Below are 21942 nucleotides of genomic sequence, written 5' to 3' on the forward strand. Positions count from 1 at the left end.
AGAGGAGGCTATGGATCGCGACCGTCCACTTTCGCTCTCGGCGATGAAACACACCGACAGCTTTCAGGACGCACGGGAAATAATGCTCTGGCTACTTTATTATTTGTGCGCTACAACAAAAAGCACTCTGGCGTGTTTTTAACTCAACTAATTGTTGCTTTTCAGTCAAGAAACCGTCCCTGCACGCTTTAAATTGCATCTCTGCAGCATCTTTGCAGAGCAGCCTCTGCTGCCGAGTCCTTTTTCTCAGGCTGCATTTCTTGGTGCCATCGACGAACCGGACACGGGGCTCGCATATTTGGGCTCCGGCACCTCCTCCGGGATTAGCGAACGGTTTCATTCATGATTTGCATGGAGTGAATAATTAGGCGGAAAAACTTCAGATCATTCCTTCACCCGCGCACGAGCGTCTCGTGCATAGATTCAGGTTGATGCGAGTTATTAAAAGGCGTCGTGGAGCCAGAGCAGAGGCTCCTGTGCAGATGAGTGTAAAGTCGTGCTCGGCGGACGCGGCGCTGTTCACCTGGAATACCTGAAGCTCTCCCATGACACGCATCTGCATCAACTTGCCAACACTGTTGCATGTTTTCGCAGCTGAAATGTCGGCCCCAGTGGCCTAGATTTATTTTTTATATCAGATCGGTCGCTATTGATTCAAAGCCCTGAGTGTCAGAAACTCTCAGCAGCTGATTTACACGCGCACCTACTGACTGGCCCCTCGAGAGGATGCTGCCTGTCGCGCAATATGCCCGGGACTCGGAGGATTTTCTGATCAGGATGACATTTGGTTGAAAAACTCGTGGACGCAAAACACAGAAACAACTATCTCATTTTTGTTTGCACCAAGAAGCTGCGCCAAGATCCGACCTCCGCCGAACTAGACTCTCGGTTCTTCAGACTCGGTTCGGGGAGATGGCCGCGATCGCCAGCTCCCTGATCCGGCAGAAACGCCAGGCGAGGGAGTCGAACAGCGAACGGGTTTCTACTTCGAAACGTCGCCCCAGCCCGAGCAAAAAAGACCCCCGCTCTATCTACGAGAGGCATTTCTTGGGGGTCTTCAGCAAAGTCCGTTTCTGCAGCGGCAAGAAAAGACCCGTTCGGCGGCGACCAGGTCAGTGCTGTGATTTCTTTTTACTGATGTGTGTTAAGTGTGCTGATGGAAGCGGTTTTCCTCAGCCCCCCTAACTCCACCCCGCCCCTCTTTGGAGCATTATACTGCAGTCAAGGGCTTCAATCTGAGCCCGAGGAGAAGGTAGATTTTCTCCGCGGTGCGAAAAATCCACCTGTTCCATCAGGTCTTCTTGTTGTCTGTCGATCCACCGCACGACAAAACCCTTTCCCATTTACCGAACAAGAGCAGCCTGAATGTATAGGGAATTGTCTGTATGCTGTGACGTTACCCCCTGTATATTGTGATACTGCTGTGAATAATCAATCACCCTAGAACAAAACTAATGCTCCTGGATCCCAGTCACAGCCTGAGTATAGGATTTGTTTGCAAAGCTATAATAATATATTTAAGCCTTCAATCTTGCACACTTAATGTTTGCACCCCCTCCTCTCTAAACACACATTACACACAACTTAAATGCACTCAAAAAGGCACGCTTTACATTACCTAACTCAATATTACTGCAGATTGGGTAGAGGGGAGATAAGTTGAACCGCAGTGCACCAAGGCTCTTTTGAGATTAAATGTTTTAATGGTAAATGTTTATTGCCGAGAGGGAGTTTTACTGCAGTGAAGGAGGTAGCCTTAGTGATTAAGAGCTACTCTGGCTGTATTGATAGATATAGGCTCTGAGCCTACTACACTTCATGGCATAGCTTTCCCCCTTTGTTATTCTCCTGGCTTGGTCCTGGCACAGACAACAAGCCAGCCCTCCCCGAATCCAGATAGTTCTGTCTGTGATGAACGACACTCAGGTCCATTCAGAGTGCTGCAGACAGACAGCTGAGGAATAAGGCAAGAGGACAAGAGGACATCATTTTTTAAGGCAAAACAATTAGGACAGCAGAGACAGGCAACCAGCCAGCCAGACAGACTTAATTAAAACCCTGTCGTCGCACAGACAGTCAAACAATCTCAGCGCCAAAACTGTATATTTATAAAATACCATAAAATGCCTGAATATAGATATTAACAGTCAGTCAGACAGACAGACAGACAGACAGACAGACACCTTTGGACAGGTAGGTAACCCCTTTCAATGGGCCATAACTGGCCAGACATAAAGCCCAGAGTCACAGACAGACTCTGTGTTTCCTTTAAATGATCATCTTTATCCTCGCTTGATGCCTTGCCATATATTTGCATATAAACAGCCGATACGCTGGAGAATTTATGAATTCTGCCTGTTTAAAAGACTGTTGTTTTTCCTTCTATTCCCCCCTTCGTAAGATGCACCCTCGAAACCTCCACAGGTGTCCCATAAGGGCTGCAGGCTAGGTCAGTAGCTCAGCCTCCATCCGTGTGTGCTGTGTTTTTCTCGTCTCCACCCCATCTCGCGCCCATGTCGACTCCCCCTCGGCCAGGGAGAGGGGGAGGTGGGGAAGGGGAGGTTTGGGGCGGGACATAGCGGGAGGGAGGGACGGGGGGCTTCAACACCTGTCTGACAGCCGACGACCCCTCTCCCTTGCTGATCTCTTTTTTTATTCTTTCATTCTTCCTTCTGTGTGGCTTGATTGGATTTCTTAAGCTTACTTTCGTACTTTATTTTATTTCTCGTAGCTAAAGCTTTCCTATAGCTAGCCGTTTGTCGCTCCTCTGTCTCTTCTCTATCTTTGTCTTTGGCTCTGCCTCTTCTCATGTCGTTCGTGCCTCATTCTCTCTGTCAGTCAGTGTCGGATCAGTCTTTATCCTCGTTACTTGTTCTGTGTCTGTAAATATATGTCTTCTGTTGTTTAAGTGTAGTAGAGGTTCTTATAGTGTATTTTGGTGTCTATGGATTTGTTGTGTTTCTCCCTGTCAAACACTTTATACAGGTGTAAGTACAGGTGATCATTCACCATTTCATGGTCATGACGCCATTTGTCGACGTACCTAAATGTTTCTGTCCTTCTGTATTGGTATGAAGTACATTTATTGACGTTTTAACGGCCCACGCACACAAAGAGGATGATTTGCTCTATGTTGCCACTGAAAGACATATTTGATGCACAAACACATGCAGTTTGGCTTGAAGCCTGCGTATACCTGCACACACACACACAAACACACACAGTTCACTTCTCTGCTAAATGATTGGAACTGATGAGCCGTCAGCAACACCGGGGCCCATGTTGAGGTCTTAATTTATGGAAGAGTAGTTATCACATGTGATTTACTGATGTGTACTTTCCCATGTGCTTTCACACACACATAAGTACAAACACACATTCTCCTCACCCTGCCTGTGATGGATGATGAAGGGCCTGTCCCAATAATTGATGGCCCCATCCCAGGGGTAGGTGAGTTGGAGACTGATGGTCAGGATGATCTACAGTTGAGATGAACCCACTCTCGTTCAGGGTCACCACTCTTCATAAACTCTCTCAGGGATCTCCTTCCACATTGTCTTCTGTAAAATGTAAAAAAAGAAGAAGCACAGTTAATTATTGAAGTAGTCAGTTGCAAGTGAAGTCTTAACGTCTGCTGTTACTGTTGAAGACAGATCTGGCTAAAACTTGGATTTCTTTCTCTCCTGATAACAAGTTTACATGTTTCTTTTGCTTTTGTTTGTTTTTTTATGCCTGACTGGAATTGTATGACCTCCATGTCTTCTTAACACCTTGGAGGAAAGTCAGGCTCACTCGCATTTCTTTCTTGCAATCCCATGCATCATTTATCAGAACATGTTGTAAGCCGTGCAAAACAGCAATTCTCTGTGACTGGATGTGAATATAGCCACACACAATGAAACTGCAGTACCAATTACATTTTTGACAAAACACATAATTTGCTTCTTTTGTCAAGCCAAGAATAAACAAAGGATAAGTATCACCCAGCATCTGAGTTGATGTCTTTTTTCATTGGAGCGTGTCTCCAAATCTCTGCAATTGCAAAAACCTACGCATTTCTGTTCTACTGTAGTGTTTCTTTATTCAAAGTAAAACTTAGGAAAAATAGGAATATTTATACATAGTCTGTTTTTTTCTTTTATATGGCAAACCACATTTAGCCCTCTACTGTTCTTGGCAAAAGTCGCAACCCATATGTACACTAATGTTGTCATCTGACTACTGCTTTAAAAAAAATATGATATAAAAATATTTCCTGAACGTTGGATAGACCGCAGAGACCGTTTGTTAAAACATGTTTTTTTACTGGCATTGCCTGTGGCAGAGAGTCTTTCTTTGCCCATAACTAATCCTTGTCTTCACCTGCTCCCCTGAAGTGCTTCGAGCAGCACCCTGGCCCGCTGCCAGATGTCATAGCCTCAAAGTTGGAGGACGGTTCAGGGTTAATGCAATGAGAAAAACTAATAGAAACTTTAGGCCAGTTTCCTTAAGGTCAACAAAAAAAGAGCCGGAATCATTTGGGGAGAACTTGTTGCTCGTTAACACTCCTTCATGGAATATAAGTCATATCAACCCAAAACTACACAGTTGCTTCATACCAAATAAAGAAACCATTGGCATGTCAGTGTACATTACAAAATATGGTTTCCAAATGATGCAAAATCTGTCTTTTTTCCCCCTACGAGATACAGTCAGAAACTATTTGAAAGTATTAGCATTCTCATAGATCTTCTGTCATGGTGGTCTCATTGTGAGGCCTTCCTGCCAAGATAAAAGATAAAGATTTTTTATTTTGTGGTGCAACAGATGACTCATTATAAACTGTCCATCATAGTCAAATTGATATTAAACAGCTGGAATGAGATTTATAAAGGGGTGATATGGTTATGGTGCTGTAAGTTTAAGTTTTTTGTAATAAGTAAACTCCGGAGGCTGGATTTTGCCAAAAGAACAACAACACTTCCTAAATGGTTAATCACAAAGATTCACTAAATAAATAAATAAATTTAATTTTGTAAGTAAATCATGCAATTCAAAAAGTATTTGATTTATCAGACGTAAAAACACAAACCGGTAATTGGAATTTTTAAAGCAATTTTAATGTTAAAAAGTATTATTGCTCTGCTGGTACACTCCAACTCCCACAACCATCTTGTCTCCTTTACTTAATTAAAGACTGTTCATTTTATGTTTGTGAAACACGTGTTTGTGAAACATTTCAGCATTTTTCTCTGATATGAAGAGCTGTGAGTGTACAAACACAGGTATAAACTCTTTTGTGTGATTCTGTCACAGTTATGAGAATGCTGTTCTGACACATACTTGTTGGGGATGGGGCTGTGGCTTGGTCGGCGGTTTTTGTGTACGTGTCGTGTGTGTGTGTGCGTGTTTCAGAGCCGCAGCTGAAAGGCATCGTGACACGACTGTTCAGCCAGCAGGGCTTCTACCTGCAGATGAAGCCGGATGGAACCATCGACGGCAGCAAGGACGAGAACAGCGACAGCAGTGAGTGGAGCGTTATGGAAGCTACAATTTCCAGCCTAAATCACTTAATGGCAAATAGTCACTGCGTTATATAACATATCTGTGCTATGTTTTTTTTTATTCTTACATAACTGATGTCAGCCTAACACTGTTAAATGTGAATTTAAGATGGTCTTGTTGAATTGGATTATCAATCCAAATTTAAAAAGGGAAGTATTCACCAAGTGCCACAGGGCAGAGCCTTTTTTTCTCCAAATCTGGTTATGTAATTGTATGCATGAGATATAACTGTAGACATACATGTGTAAAAAAACGAACTCAGATGGATTAAGAATTCTTATCCAATTCTCCATTATACCTTTCACAGTAAATATTTATTCAAATCTCTATCCTGAAGTAAAATGAAACCCAATATCCCTGCCTGGAGCCCTCTAAGTAAACCACTTCTGCTGTGTACACTGCATGATTGTAAGTGTCACATAGTTTTGATTGATTTGGCTCTGGAGCATGTGTGATTATCACGGGAGAAATTCCATACTTAAAAAAAATATCGCCTGAAACAACTGAGCCCCACAGCTACACTGCTAGTCACAAAGGTCCCTCCCTGAGCCACTTCATTACAACATATCTCCATAGATCGCATTGGACTACCAGTGGATAAATTGTCTCCACACCCTAAAGCTTTCACACCCTCTCTGCTCTCACAGGAGCTGAAAAAGCAAAAAACAGCAGAGTGTCTTCTATATTAAAACATATAGGCTGTTGTAACCATTTCCTATGGGAAGTAACTGATCAAGGAAGAGATATGTGTCAGCAGAGAATGGTCGTCAAAGCGATAATGACGACACTCCCAGTCTGGAGCGGAGCCAGACAGGAAACCAATCATGACCTTTCTTCTCTAAAACAGGCTGCCAATCTTAAAGGAAACCCGAGCCAAAGCTGCTGGACTGTAGCAGTCATGCGGTGAAAAGAACGGACTCTCCCTGTCACTCGTCGTTTTATATTTTATGAGAAGATAGATCTTCAGTACTTATAGCATAAGGACAGGGTCTCCGGAACAAAAAGGATTGCTGCATGAAAAAAAGGAAAGGGGAAATCATTCATACAATGCGCTTCCACATTTGCTTTTATAACGCTTTTTTGGCACCTGCAATGTGTTGTAAAGGTTTAGGCTTATGAGGCTCCTGTTGTATGTGAGGGTTTCCCCAGCCCTAGGTAATCCTCTTGTTAAGCAATCCCACTGGCCTAGGGATGGAGAAATGCAGTGAATAATTCAGCCAGAGGAAACTAAAAATACCACCTTCCCTGTTTGTACCCAATGAATAATTCTCTCTATGAGAAGCCTCAAGATCAGAGACGGTCCAGAGGAAGACACAGAAAGAGAGCAGGGGCTGCAGCGAGAGGAATGTGTTTGGACTACAGTGATAGAGACAGAAAGAGAGCAGGGGGTGCAGCGAGAGGAATGTGTTTGGACTACAGTGATAGAGACAGAAAGAGCGAAGTGATGAGAGATAGAAGTGGATGAAGAACATTTGGTATTCAGGTCGTGCACTGCACTATCGATTCCCCCGGCTGGATTATCAGAATAATAGATTACTCCTACCCTCGAGCCACACCAACCTCTGACCTGCAGCATCTTCAGCAGAGGCAGATGGAATACAGTCATTTCGTGTTAGGGGGAGGTTCAGTGGAAATGATGGGATTGAGGAGCATGGCAGCGCCTGCATACTAGGTGCAACCTGAGGCCGGAGTGCTTTTCAATTCCATTTTTTATTATTTGCTATATTTCTGAGCTGGATGACAAGTGCTGAGACAGGAACATAACTGAGCAGCAGGCAGTTTTAGCTGGGGCGATGCATTGGAAATAAATGGAATTCTGCTTCAATGAAACACTTCAGTACATTTTGAAAAGTAGTTTACAGCATTTCGAACTGTAGTGGTAAGCATGACTGGCACTTAACTAACTGCAAGGGCTGTGAAACACTATTCAATTAATTAAGACCCATGTTCAAATTTGAGCAGTTATTAATTTGATTGTCATCAGTTGATTGCCTGCAGTAATTACCCGTAGAATAAGATATTGCTGGTTATGAGACACCTGCAGTATCAGGCATTCACACTCCATCTGTCTCTGATGCTCCTGGTTGATGGATGGGACAGAGCAAGTACTTTATCAAGTCTGGTATGAAGAAGGAGTTTCACCAAAATTAAATGTAAGACAGTATTACAATACTGCATATAAGAGCATAGACCAGGGGTGTCCAAACTTTTTTCACGAGGGCCACGTACAGCAAAATATACGAAGAGCTGGGCCACTCACTAGAGGTATATTGCCTCATAAGTTAAGTTATAAGTCAGCAAAATCAATCAAATGTAGGTAAATGATGCTTGTGAGTGTTGGCAGCTCATCCCTTAAAACAGAAGCCTCAGATTGATTATAATAAGGAGAAATAGGAAGGGTGTATTTCAAGTTTGAAAGTAAGTCATTGGGCTTTTTTCTTATCAACTAAGATATGTTAGAAAATGTTTCCAACTTTAATTGACTGAATTTATTTGAAAAGGGATCTTAATAACACATGAATTCTACTGTGGAATTATATTAACATATGTTTACATTTATATTTAAGAAGTACAATATAAGACAAGCCAAAGTTTCATTTGTGGGCCATATTCCATTATACTTTTTGAATTTGCCAAGGGCCGATTCAAAATGGACACCCCTGGCATAGACTAACAGGCCTGCACTGCATGAACCAGCTCTCCCATCTTTGGGTTTGCATTTCTTTCTGGATTTGGAGAGGTGCCCTTGGCATATGGAGTTTGGCTCTGTGTTTCTCTAAACCTTTCCTGCAGGGTTTATTTCCTGCTGCGCCAGTATTTCTCACATCAAATGCAGTTCCTTTAGCCTACCTGCAGGATTTGCTTGTAGCCGATTACTGCCCCACTGAAAGACTCAACCGTTCCAAGGATTTCGCTTTATTGGATTGTTTGAACCTGTTTTGTCTGGCCCTTTGACGATAGAAGATCCCCGGTAGTCTGCTAACTCTGTACCTTCACAATCCTACCTGCTCTTTTGCTCAGAGGTATAGGATTGTGGTTAAAAATGAAGAGGCATTACCTTCAGACAGGTACTTTAACAGTAGTAATTACGGCATCCATCAACCACTGGAGCTGCAAATAGAAAAGCTGGACATTTAGAAGGAAGCTGATTGACAGCTCCTGTCAGATGTGTAATACATTGGCAGGGATGGCAGGTCATAATAGCACAATAGTGGACTAACCTGCCATACTTTTCAAGCTAAGCTATTATGGGGAATCTTTTGAAGGGCCTATTGCAAGAATGATTGCTCAGAAAAAGGTAGAATATGTTTTTATGGGTGGAGGTGCGTCGGGGTGAAACACTCCTGGGTTTTAGTGCTATGTGACTGAACTGTGGACGGTGCCTCTGACAGACACCGACAGTCATTGGGCCGACAAAGGCAGCAGCCTTGAAAGGCAAATGGACATAGGAGCAAAAGAACAGACGGAGGGCAAGGAGATAGTTATGACAGAGAAGTTATGAAAAAGGGATTGAGAAGCCTGAGAAATCAAAATGGAAGTTTGCTAATGGACTCAAATTCTGCCAGAGCAACCCAAACAGCCCCACAAGGGTATACATAACTGCAAGACTGGCTAATGTGTATCTCGCATACCAGCGGCCAAAGGGCAGAGTTAAACCATTGGCAGGCAAAAGCAGCACGTCAATATTTATTGAGTGAAATTGAATCTGCTCGGAGGACAGACCCATGTTGGCACGTCTCCTCTCGTCCCTGCCAGCTTTATCTGATAGTCCCCATCGCCACTTGCAGAACAATCATCCCAACAATACAGTGAGTAAAGAGTGTCCTCACACCTTCATCACATCAAAGCCCATGAAAGTCACAGTCCTCATATTCGATAACTTACCTACAGAGATCGCAATACTGCCAATAAAATAAGACCTGACAAAATTGGCTATAACATTTGAGACCAAACTTTTCGAAATACAACGTGGTGTCATCTGCATAATCATATTCGTGCCATGAAAATAATTGACCAGCTTATTACTGTTAGAGGGTGTCCAATGTAACTGCTTTTCAAGTGGACGGGGCTCAGTTGTTAAGAGGTGATGTCACCAAATTAGGCGCACCAATCAGCATTTGGTTATAACTGATCATACCACACACAAACGTTTCTTTTAAGATAAATTATGCCTAAAAAGAATTACCCATGAAGATGTAATGTTATAGAGAAATATTTCTGATTTTAAACCAAATTTCCAGGAGCTTTAAATGTGCAAAATTAGCAACGGTCTAGCTGCCACCTAATGAGAATGATGTCAGTTCAAACCAGAGTTGTTCCATACAAAGTCACTTAAATATAAGCGAGGGTGAAAGTACTTTTGTTTTTGCAAATCTGTGTCATATGTGTAATTTCATCCCTTTAGCAAAATGTCTGATATGTTGTATCCACCCCCACCCAAATGAGGACATTTGGGTGGGGGGTAATTTGTACAAAACCTTAATGCTTGTTAGATGCTCTGCCCTCTTTTTCTCCACCAGAACGTTTTGGATTCCTGCTGTAGATAGATCACAGATATTTTCCACAAGTGAGAACTCAATTGATGTGACTCTTTTGCCTCTGTCTCTTTCTTTGTTCCTCTGTCCCTTTCTCCCCCCCCCCCCCCCTCTGTCTGTTCTGCAGCTCTGTTTAATCTTATTCCTGTGGGTCTGAGAGTGGTGGCCATCCAGGGACTGAAGAGTGGCTTATACATTGGCATGAATGGCGAGGGCATGCTTTACAGCTCGGTAAGATACAATCCCTAGCAGCAGTATAGCACAGGTTGTGCATTAACAGTATTTTTTAATTGACATGTGTTGTGTTTTGTTCTGTTTGTTGTCTCCCTTAATATCCCACTGCAGCAAAGACTCTTCTAAAGCCTTTCATCTCCCCTCCATTTGAGAGCTCTTCAGATGTGCCTTTGTGTTGCTGTGCAGCACTGATCCCCCCCCCTTTGTAGTTGAAGCAGCACCGCGCATGTTTTACATTTAATTTAACATCAAGTTCAGTGCTCAGTCCTTTTAAAATGGTCTTCTGGCTAATAACGGAAGCTTATATAGCTGCTTTTGTTGGCTTTGTTTAACTTTTTCAACATGATATTAGGGATTTTTGCGGTCATGAAAGAATTAAATATTTAAAAAAAAGTTATTTCGAGACTTGGTGGGGGAGTAAATATTGGTCAGAAGGATATTGTATTTGCAGTGTAAAGATATGAGAAGCTTTAGGTTAGTGTGGGTAGCAGATGCACACGCGGGGGTGGACCCAGTCACAGATGTCAGTTTGAGAAAACATTAAGTCGTAGACGTTGCATTGAGGATGAAGACATGCTTCTGGAGCATGTTAGTGGAAATGAGCTGCGGTGTGTGAGAGAGAGCAAGTAAGAAATAGGGGGGGGGGGGGGGGGAGGACAATCAGACGGGAAGATATCCCTAGTTGGCATGGTTATATAACCGTCAGTCTTGTGGTTCCTAATCCAGTTGAAGATAGTGTTACAGTTGAAAAAGAAAAGGATGGGTGGGCTGCGGTAACAACAAACCTCTGCTGAGGGACATTTCTATTTTATCGTACATTTTTACAGGAACCGAGAACAACTCAAAGTAATTTCACAACAGTTAGTTGAAAGGTAATTTGTATCTGGTATTTAATACAATGTTGTGGACATGCTCAAAGTTTTTTTCTAGTATATTCAGAGCCATCATTTCTCAGCACTTTCACACAGTCCAACTTGTGCAAAACTCGACAGATGTATGAGCACTCACAAGTTCAGAGAAGGACGTACAATAAATGCGAATGCTGTTATGACTCACCGTCACCGAGGTAGACGGATTCATTCATAACTTCATGCTCAAGTGCACAATTCACAGGCCTACTATGAGGCTTATAATAACCCTCCACCCACCTATCTACTTCAATTAAAGTGTAATCAAACCACAATCTTTTATTTAGCAAATTGTCTCCAAGTTGGGGATACAGTATGACCCCGCCCTCTCACATACACCCACACATTTGATGAAGTCATCATTTGCTACAAACATGACCGTGTGTTATTAGACATCATTTTTATGGGCAGCTGTACATATGTTTGCCATTTTTATCATAGATAGAGGATAGCAGGGGGTGCATAGCCTGTTTGAAAGGCCATTTTTAATGAATCCTTGCAGTTAATGCACTCTCAGGCCATATGGAGGAGGTCCTTTTTTTTTCTAAGATGTGAAGCATGGGAAATTAGCAGGCATTTGTAAGCAGTATGCGGGTGGTGGGCTGGATCACAGGAGGGCTTACAAGCCTCAAAGAGCCACAGAGTGCTCATAAAGAGGCTACATTCACATGCATAGCTCAAATAGCCTCTGTTTCTCTCTTTAACTCCCATTATTTACCCGTTTAATTTACCAAGCAGATTGTGTTTGTGATAGATAGTGTATTGAAAGAGGACTATAGGGGGAGGAACATTAATGTGTTTTATTCACACGTTTATGAGATCTCTTGGGGTGCAATCACAGCTATACTTTCATCTTCTCATACTTACTTACACATACTCTCCCCTTTCTTTTCGGTCTACAGTTACACTTCTCAAAGATACTGTTTCTCACAGTGTTTTTTTGTTGTCTTATTTACAACCCCCCCCCCCCCCCCCCCACACAGGGAGATCATTACTGGGGGCTTTCCTCCTTCTCTTTTTCTACTTCCCCCCCCCCCTGCTGTCTTGTTAGTAAGGCAATGCGACATGCTCTGTCTTTTGAAGAGTTGATTCTGAGTCGTTGTGTTCTCCGTCTTTCATCTACTGTAGGTGTCAGGTATCTAGCGAGTTAGTTTACTGTCACTGTTGATCATTAAGGCGCACGTACACATGCTGGTCGCTCGTTGGCTTTCTTGCTGTTTCTGCAGAGCTCACTTTTGAGGCTGAACGGAAACTGATGTAGCCGAGCAGGATGAAAATACTTGTGTGGAGTGTTTAGCGATGAAGTGCGTGGGGGCTGAGCATCTACAATGAAGAGCTTTCTTCTATTATTTATAACTCTTCTCAATATGACCCAGTTTGCTGCACAGCCGTAACCACTGTTCTCTCTCTCTCTCTCTCTCTCTCTGTGTGCTAGCTATCTCTCTAATTATCTAACTTATCTCTCAGACTGACATCTCAGACTGACATCACACACACACACACACACACACACACACACACACACACACACACACACACACACACACACACACACACACACACACACACACACACACACACACACACACACACACACACACACACACACACACACACACACACACACACACACACACCACACACACACACACAACACACACACACACACACACACACACACACACACACACACACACACACACACACACACACACACACACACACACACACACACACACACACACACACACACACACACACACACACACACACACACACACACACACATCTGATCGCCAACTGCTTTTTAAATATTTTACAGAAAATGGATAATGTGTCGAAGTAAAGACCTCGAGACCGAGAAAGAGATGGTGTGGAAGGTCAGACAGCACTGTGGACAAATGATAATGTTATTTTGAGAAAAGTTTGTCTTTTCCCCCAAACCAGGTCTTGTCCTTTTTCTGTGTTGAACAAAAATACTTATAGGAGATTGTATTTGAGACACTGACAATAGGTGTTTTTGATTAAAAAATGTCCTTATCTAAACTCTAATCTACATTTTGAGGGTGATTACTTTCTAAATGTTGCCGTTTAGCACTAGTGTACATGCAAATTATAAAGTTGCATGTATGTTGCTTGTGCTAATGACATAGAATCAATTAAGTTGCTCTAGGAAGATAAAGAAAGGAAGTAATTAAGATGAGAAAATCTGAGATTCAGAGCATTGGAAATCTTTATTGTTGGATTTTGGCCATTAACCATGAATGTCCTCTCCTGAGGAAGTTAAAGGGACTGTTTTAAAAAAAAAAATGTGATTGGCTTTCAGGGTGAGACAGAGAGAGAGATAAACAGGGAGGAGACGGATAGAAACAGAAAGAAGAAAGAGTTTTTCAGTTTAAGTCACGTCTAGACAATCCCCGACCTGAATCTCTCTCAGAATAATAATGAGCTCTCCGGGAGACCCATGGCAGGCCTGTGATTTTCACTGAGGCCAAATCTCAGCAGTGGCTCAGGCCCAGTGGAAATATTTCTCTTACTTTCTGTTCCATTTTTATTTCCCTACACCTGCACACCCACCTTCCACAAGGTCCCAGGACTAAAAACACAATTATCACCTTAGTCATGTCTTTTCGATGTTCTGCATCATCAGGGATTTTGTTGTTGGGGTTTTGTCTTTGAAATTGTCTAAAAAAGGCTTTATATATCCGGAAATATAGAGAGACAGATCCACACAGTTTCTCACTAATATTAAAGTGTTAATGTTTCAGAGACTTTGGAAATGTGTTCAGTGCTTTTCCCATCTTCGTTAAGCCAATTTTTACATATTCAAACTTCATTGTTAACTCCAAATCCTGGTTTTGAACATCTTTCCTGTTGGCCAGTTTTGTTCGCACATACCCCCACTTCGATAGACACACTCGTTTGTTAATATAACTTCCTGTTACCATTACATCACTTGATTGGATGTGCAGGTATAGCTAGCAACAGATGTAAATGTCCCTCAAAGTGTCCGCCACTCTTCCCTGCATCTTGTTTCACCCGTACACGACTACAAATTGGCATTTCTGTGCAGTCAGCACATCTGTGTGTTACATCACCGAGTGGTGGACGAAGTAATATACTGTAGTTTAAGTAGCAGTGTAGAATAGTCTGCTTTAAGTAAAGGTCCTGCAATCGAAATGTTCTTAAAGTATTAGCATCAAGTACCTAAAGTAGAGCTACTCGTTATGCAGAGTGGCCCAATTTAGAATAATGTATATTACCTCAGTGAATTATTGATGCATTAATATGCATTTCTTTGATGTTGCTGCGGGTAAAGAGCTTTTCTTTGTTACATAAAGCCAGAGAGCTTTCACCAAGGGATTAATCCAGTCTTATCTTTAACCATATGAATACATCATTTGATAATATTTATGTATTATTAATCTGAATCTGTTAAGTAACTACAGCTCCTAAAAAGTGGTTGAGTAAAACAATTCCCTCTGACTAGTACAAGAAGTATGAAGTGGAAAAACATTTAAATACTTCAGTGAAGTTCAAGTACCTTAAAAGTGTAATAAAGTACAGTAGTTGAAATGCACCAAGTTACTTTCCACCACTGACATCACCTTAATGTTTCTGCGTGGTATAGAGAGGATCAAAATTATTATTAATTTCATTTAATTTTTTTAAAGATCAGCTTGCAGCTTTCATATTACATGTTAAAACTGTTAAATATTCTGTCCCCAGATTCATGGAGTTTGTTCATTTCTCACTCGCCCTTTGGGTTTATTTATCCTTAGCTTACTTATGGCGGGGAGTGAGCAGTCTCACGTACCTATTTTCACTAAAAACTCCTTCACCCTTCTCCTTCAGAGCACCACAGAATATAAATAAGCGTCCTTGTATATACTCTACTACCACCAAGAACAGCCTGTTAGTGCTGAAATGTGGCACGTCTTTTTTTTAATTTTCCTTGCTCGTTCGGGGTAACAACTTTAGTTGATTATTTATTCCTGGCAGAGGAAGCAAAGCGCAAACCTGTTGGTATGCATTTTAATGTGGGACAACATGTTTGTCGCATTGAGTATGTGTGCGGACGTGGCCATTCACCAGTGTGTATTTCCCGGCTTCCCCTTTCCTCCTTGATTCTATGGTTCACGCATGGCCATTAAGGAGATCCCATTAATCACGCGAGACTCCAGCCCCGTCTCTTCGCCTCATATTTCCACTCAGTCATTCACAAACAAGGTGCTCTGTCAAAGACTTCAAAGTCACTTTCATCCCAACCCAATCATTCCCAAGCCACAGCCAGGGTGCTTTCTAAAACGCTCCTAGCCTTTTCATATACAGTAACAAAGTGTTGTCCTTGTGGATGAATTTGGAGGAGATTCCACCATGTGTCAGCAAAGCAAAGTGGCTGATTGTGAAGGGTAGGATAGTGGAGCGCACTAATGTGTTGGTGTTGGGGGTGGTTGGGGGCATTTGTGTGCCTGCTCGGCCTGATTTTGGCAGATGAAGAAGGGGACAAAGCCTGCTGGTGGGTAATGCATCAATGTCTCCCCCCTACCCACTCATATTCACACATAAACACACACACAGCCAGACAGACAAGACCTGCCCCCTGTATCCCGACAGAGACGTCTGCTGTTTGACAGCGTGTCAGAGGGACTAGATAAAGTCAGCCGCCTGCTCTTCACAGATCTTGTCCCCCCCCCCCCTCCTGCTGACCTGCGAAATGCTTCCACACAGCCCCCCATGAGACCTCACCTTCCCAGAGTCCTTTACACAGCCTGCTATGAACTGCTGTGTCTTATAAATGAGCGGTGACACACACCTTGACTGGTTTAGCTATACTATGAAAGTAAAGAAACATATTTTTTAAACAGCATGGGTTATAGTTGGTAATGTTCGATTTTAGAGGAGGGTTTAAGCAGGGAACTCAAGATGTATATACAGTATGTTGAAAAATACCATCGAGAACTAGGCATGGGTAAAACAGGTAACTGAGATAATGTTTTTTTGTAATATGGGTGACTCAACCCATCACACATTTTTCAGTCTCTCCTTCATTCCTTTTTGCTTAACTTTTTTAAAGGCTGTTTCACTCTTCTTTCTTCTTTCTCACACACATACACACCCAAACACATAAAAATGTACCTCCAGCGGGAAGCAGAATTGGGCTGTCACTCAACTAGACAACCTTAAAGGGGCGCAGAACCCTGCATGAGATATTAATAAATGAAATACAGCAACACACACACACACACACACACACACACACACACACACACACACACACACACACACACACACACACACACACACACACACACACACACACACACACACACACACACACACACACACACACACACACACACACACACACACACACACACACACACACACACACACACACACACACACCACACACACACACCACACACACACACACACACACACACACACACACACACACACACACACACACACACACACACACACACACACACACACACACACACACACACACACACACACAGTACAAAGCCTGCCTAAACTGAAACGGCACAAAGTCCCTCAAGCCAGCTGTTCCACATCACACACATCTGTTTTGGACACACATGACTTCACCGCCCTTCAATTTGACTGGTGTAAAGTATTCATTTGGCCTCTATCAGTCAGGAAACATTGAGCTGAGCAGGAGGGTAGAGATGAGAGGATAAGGTTAGGAGGTTTGGCATCCACCTTGTCAGCATACGTTAATAAGATGCTTTTATTAATTACAGATTTATTTTTGGAAAAGTCTAAGCCACACTATTCCTTGCCTATTTTGAAAAGATCAGTTCCACCACTATCTTCATTAAACTCATGTTAAAGCATCTTATATTTGTTAGGGGTTAGACAGTGAAGAGCATTGTTTACACGTCCCAAACTGTTATGGCAATATTCTGGCACGGCGCTCCGTCCCGACAGTGTATCCAAAATCTGGCTTGTTCCTTCTTTTTCCTGTCAGTCCTCTCCACCTCCTGTGTCCCCTTGACTTTCTCCTTGACTTGCTGCTTTGATAATGAAGCAGAGAGATAACAATCCTCCATTGTTCACCATTATTCTAATTAGACTATCATTACTTAGATTTCAAGGATGTGTGTCTGTGTTTACAGTACATGTACCGACCTTGGCAATGTGCACTACTAGATATAGAGAGCCAATATTGGCAAACTGAAACAGCCTTCTTTTTTTTTTTATTGTGTATACAAAAAATACACATTCATTCATTTAATATATTAACTTAATGGATTTGTTTTATCTTCACAAGCCCACATGCACAAACTGTATCTATATCCTTCAGTCCCTCGTTTGTTTTTGTATTTCTTGCAGGAGATGTTCACGCCGGAGTGCAAGTTCAAAGAGTCCGTTTTTGAAAACTACTATGTGATCTACTCGTCCACTGTATTCCGGCAGCAGGAGTCGGGCCGGGCCTGGTTCCTCGGCCTCACCAAGGAGGGGCATGTCATGAAGGGCAACCGCGTCAAGAAGACTAAACCCTCGTCACACTTTGTGCCCCGGCCCATCGAAGGTAAGAGAAACCTTGTTTCCTGGAACAGATTTGAAGTGATCTTCTGTATTGCTTGTATTGTTCTTTATTGCTGGGAGTTACTTTAGGAAAGATTCCCCCCAAAAATAATCTGATTTCCTTCCTTACATGTCTAGTATGAAAACTAGTTATTTACTTACATTCTTTAATCCAGCCCCAAAATAACATTTTGTAGTGCGTGCAGTGAATGTTCATCTTAATGCCCTTGTTTTCATCGTACCAACGCGGAAAACAAACAAGAGAGATACTGAAAAGCTGTTTAACTCGTTTTAGTTTGCCAGATGACTATGTATTTCAGATATTATTATACTTTAAAACTGGAGACTTTTCTTAACAAATTATCTTTTAGTGACACTACTTTGCAATTGCTTTGAAGATAGAAAAGGATAAACTATTTATGGTTTAGGGTTGGTCATAATTTTACGTGTAAACATCAACAGTTATTAGGATAAAAAAAAAACCTCGGATGTAGTCCCATAAAATAATATATTCAATAGGAATAGAAATAATACTGGACATATGATATATACAATTATAATATGCAACAATATAATGACGTTTATTAAAGGAAAAGTTTGTAGTTGGATGAAAATATCCAAACCACTCTCATGTGTGCTCGATGCCGCTTTGCATTGACATATGAGAATTTCCTCAACTGCTGAACTGTTTTGAAGAGTCTATTGTTATAATGGTAACACTCACTAAGAAAAAACCTCCTTTGTTTTGAGCATTTTTTTTAGCTTTTGTAGGTACAAGTTTATTTTTAAATATCACCTCTAACATGTTTCTAGCATCTGATAGATATCATGAAAACTTGATAAGCAATGTCCCCCAAAAAAAGTGCTTACGTGTTCTAATTCCCTGCCTGGTATAATTGTCCCTCCAGCCTCACACCTGACCTTGTCTCTGTCTACCCATCCATCTCTTCAATCTGCTCTCCATTGTCCCCTTTCTGAGCTCATGCTCTCTTTGTTCTGTCGTCTCCTCTCCTTCCTTCCTTCCCTCTTTCTCCTTTCCTCTCTTTACATCTTCCACTACAGTTTGTATGTACAGGGAGCCGTCAATGCATGAGATAGAGGAGAAGCAGCGCTCCAGGAAGAACTCAGGGACCCCCACCATGAACGGAGGGAAAGCTGTCAATCAGGACTCCACATAGCAGCGGGGGGAGGGGCTTCCAGCAGGGGGGAGTGGCCTCCCCCCAAATCCGCACCACCTTCCCCTCTGAAACAAAAAGGGGGCGTTGCGACGACGCGGAGCTATTACTGTACACCCAAGAAAACAAAAACAAACTGAACTCTTGCCTGTGAAAACCTTTTAGATGAATTAATATGAAACCAGAGGATATATATATATGAAAAATCAAACATTTTCAATCAGGACTTGACCAACATTTTATGCAAAAAAAAGAGAAAAAGCTGTGATAAATAAATATATGGTGGTCTCTCTCTTCACACAAATATCTATCATTTCCAATTCATGCTGTGAAAAACAAGCTTTAATACATGTACAATTTTCATACAATGGTTTCTTTTTCTAAATGCTATTGCACCCTCATATGTCTTATTGTTGGCAGTAATAGCTGTAACATCTTCATCATTACTAATCTGTTGTATCTTATCATCCCAGTTACTATCATGGTAATTCTGTCTTTCTTTTGTTTTTGAGACTAGAGAAAGTAATTTTTTTTCAATTACTCAGATGTTTTCTCTCTCATAGTTTGATCTTGAATGCACTGTCACACTACCTGCTTTGGTGTGGGGGTAAGAATGAATGTATTTGATAGTTCTCTGTGTTGGACTCCAATGGAAACAGAGCGCTTAGGGTGGGATGTAATTTACTCAGGTGTGAACTGTAAGCGGGACTAATAGGACAGATAGGGATGTTTCAAGTATTCAAACATGGACTCCCCTCCCCTGTTCTGCAATGACGAGACAAGACTGATTCAAGCAATATAATAGAGAGCAGTCTAGTATGTCTCTTAATAATAGTAATAATAAGCAGACGACACATCCCTGTGGTAAGTGTGTTTGTCAAAGAAAGTTGTACAGGTAGGTAAAAGTCTGAGTCAAAGGAAAGCTGTTTTGATATCGCTTCAATATACTCTTTAACATTTGCAATGATTATTCGGTTCCAAGTAAAGAGATGTCCAACATTGTCAAACAAATCAAATAACAGTATTCTCTCCAATAGCAAAGGAGAAGATATTGACCAGCATCAGCACTATGAGCCATGGCCAAAAAACGGTCACTTCACATTTACACCTCAAGAAACACAGACCAATGTCTCTGATGTTTGCTAGGCTAATTCAACAACAACTCTCAAAATGTAACCATGTAACAGTAATAATGCCTTTGAATATATGGACTAAAGTTTTTCTCCTGTTTTTTTCGAAGCAAGAGAAGGAATGAAAGTTGTTTTGGCAGGCCCGGCAGTGAGGATACGTGTTGATTAGTTTTCAAGACTATTTCTGTTACTTTTACTCTGAAAGCATTAGAGATTTTCTCAACACTGGAGGACAGGGTGCCTGACTGTTTAATAATCCACTGACCTGACTTGGTGATGTTTTCAATATAGTTCATAATCATCAAGACTTCCCATCACAATGTAGCAGAATGTCTCATTGAGGAGCCAGTTCGTCTGGATTTAGCCAGGTTAGGGGGGGGGGGGGGATATCTTACCATTCCCGTGAGAGTACCTTATCGTTTGTTTTTCCTGACATGGTAACCAATAGATTCTCCAGCCCCCTGGTTTTGTGACCCATGAAATGAGCCATTTGCTGCATTGTGAAGGAAGCTTCTCTTTCATAAATCAACATGCTGACAGGGCTGTATAAACAAGGTGAATTGACTGGTACACCGTGTACGTTGCATAGCTCATTTCTAATCCCCAATTAGTTTGTCTAACTCAGGAAGTCCTACAAATTGTTCCGCAGATGGGGCCAGACATAAAAGCTGGCCGCTTCTTTTCAAGCAGCCGTTGCACAAAGCCTGGCCACCGGTGGGGTGTTTAGGAAGGGTCGGGACGAGGTCGATGGTGTTTTTATTATTAGAAAGGTGGTGTACAGCTAAGCTAGCTAGTTTAGGAAGAGGGATACAGGAGCCGAGACAAAGCATGAGCATCGCATGACTGTAGGAGTTAATCTTGGTTTGATTTTGAGGTGAGAACTTGATTCAAATTCGGGGAGAATAGGTCCAACTTTTATATGCAACATTTTGATCAGTATTTTAGTGAGAGTTTGTATGTCTCTCCTATATCTGGTTGGAAAACATATGCTAAGTTGGTGGTATGTACAGTAAATAGCACACATTCAGTTGCACAGAGAAACCGCAGTGATATATTATCATAGATCTGGTGTTCTACCTTGGGTCTGGGTTCTAAGCTGGTACGAGTTACCTGCGATAGCTAACGGTAGACTAGTTCAACTCACCTACAGCATAACATTGACACTGGACACTGGAAGTCAACAGGCAAGACCAGCATATAGAAATATCTTTTTATAGAGGTTTATTTTGGTGCAAATGAAAATACATGTGGACTCAAAGCAATGCATGAAATTGGATGTACTCGATGTCAACTGTTGACAGCAGGATGAGAGGATTTGAGAAAGGGATGACTAAAGCAAGGCGGTATAAATATTTGATGTGTGAGAGTGGTAAAGGAATGCACTTTTTGTGGGGGGGGGTTATTGATGTATGAAAGGGTGACCAAAGGCTTAGGTTGTACGTGATATTAAGTATCATTTATTATTTTTATGTTTGCAGATGATTTCACTGCATTGGAACACGCTCATATATGCATTATGAATTGTGAGATGAAATAAAAAATATGCATTGATAATAAAATCAGAATGAAGTTAGTGATTGTTTAAGAATAAAGACTATGTTATCAAAAACGTTCACCTAGATGCAGTGATTGATTCAATGTGTTGTTGATCGTGACTGGCAGATGTTTTGTGAATCTTATTTTTTATGAATGTCACTCTTTGCAACAACAAGAGAAGCAGCGACATGAGCAGACAAACTAAATCCATCAACTTGAGATTTCTAAGCGTTTCAAATTCAGAAAATCCAATCCGCTTCCTCTATCAATACACCAGGGGTGATTTATCTTCTCAACAGCCCCTAAATCCTATGTGTCATTT

General features: G+C 41.8%; 1 protein-coding gene across 3 annotated transcripts; it reads left to right on the forward strand.

The window, feature by feature from the left end:
* Positions 1–24: 24 nt before the first annotated feature.
* On the forward strand, positions 25–21697 carry fgf12a (fibroblast growth factor 12a). Of its 3 annotated transcripts, XM_034137444.1 has the most exons (6): positions 25–1111; positions 2402–2449; positions 5395–5505; positions 10207–10310; positions 17585–17783; positions 18842–21697. In XM_034137444.1, the coding sequence occupies exons 1-6, from the start codon at positions 913–915 to the stop codon at positions 18955–18957; spliced, it is 777 nt and encodes a 258-aa protein (XP_033993335.1). In that variant the 5' UTR covers positions 25–912; the 3' UTR covers positions 18958–21697. The 3 variants fall into 3 exon arrangements, with proteins under 3 accessions (XP_033993335.1, XP_033993333.1, XP_033993334.1); XM_034137442.1 differs by lacking the exon at positions 2402–2449; XM_034137443.1 differs by lacking the exon at positions 2402–2449 and having other exon boundaries at positions 17588–17783.
* Positions 21698–21942: the final 245 nt, after the last annotated feature.

This window comes from Trematomus bernacchii, unplaced genomic scaffold, assembly GCF_902827165.1.
Source record: "Trematomus bernacchii unplaced genomic scaffold, fTreBer1.1, whole genome shotgun sequence".
Lineage (NCBI taxonomy): Eukaryota > Metazoa > Chordata > Actinopteri > Perciformes > Nototheniidae > Trematomus > Trematomus bernacchii.

Coding starts and splice junctions, on each gene's coding strand:
- fgf12a (XM_034137444.1), top strand. CDS start 913: ATGGCCGCGATCGCCAGCTCCCTGATCCGGCAGAAACGCCAGGCGAGG. Junction 1,112..2,401: donor ACCCGTTCGGCGGCGACCAG/GTCAGTGCTGTG, acceptor CCCCTTCGTAAG/ATGCACCCTCGAAACCTCCA. Junction 10,311..17,584: donor AGGGCATGCTTTACAGCTCG/GTAAGATACAAT, acceptor TATTTCTTGCAG/GAGATGTTCACGCCGGAGTG.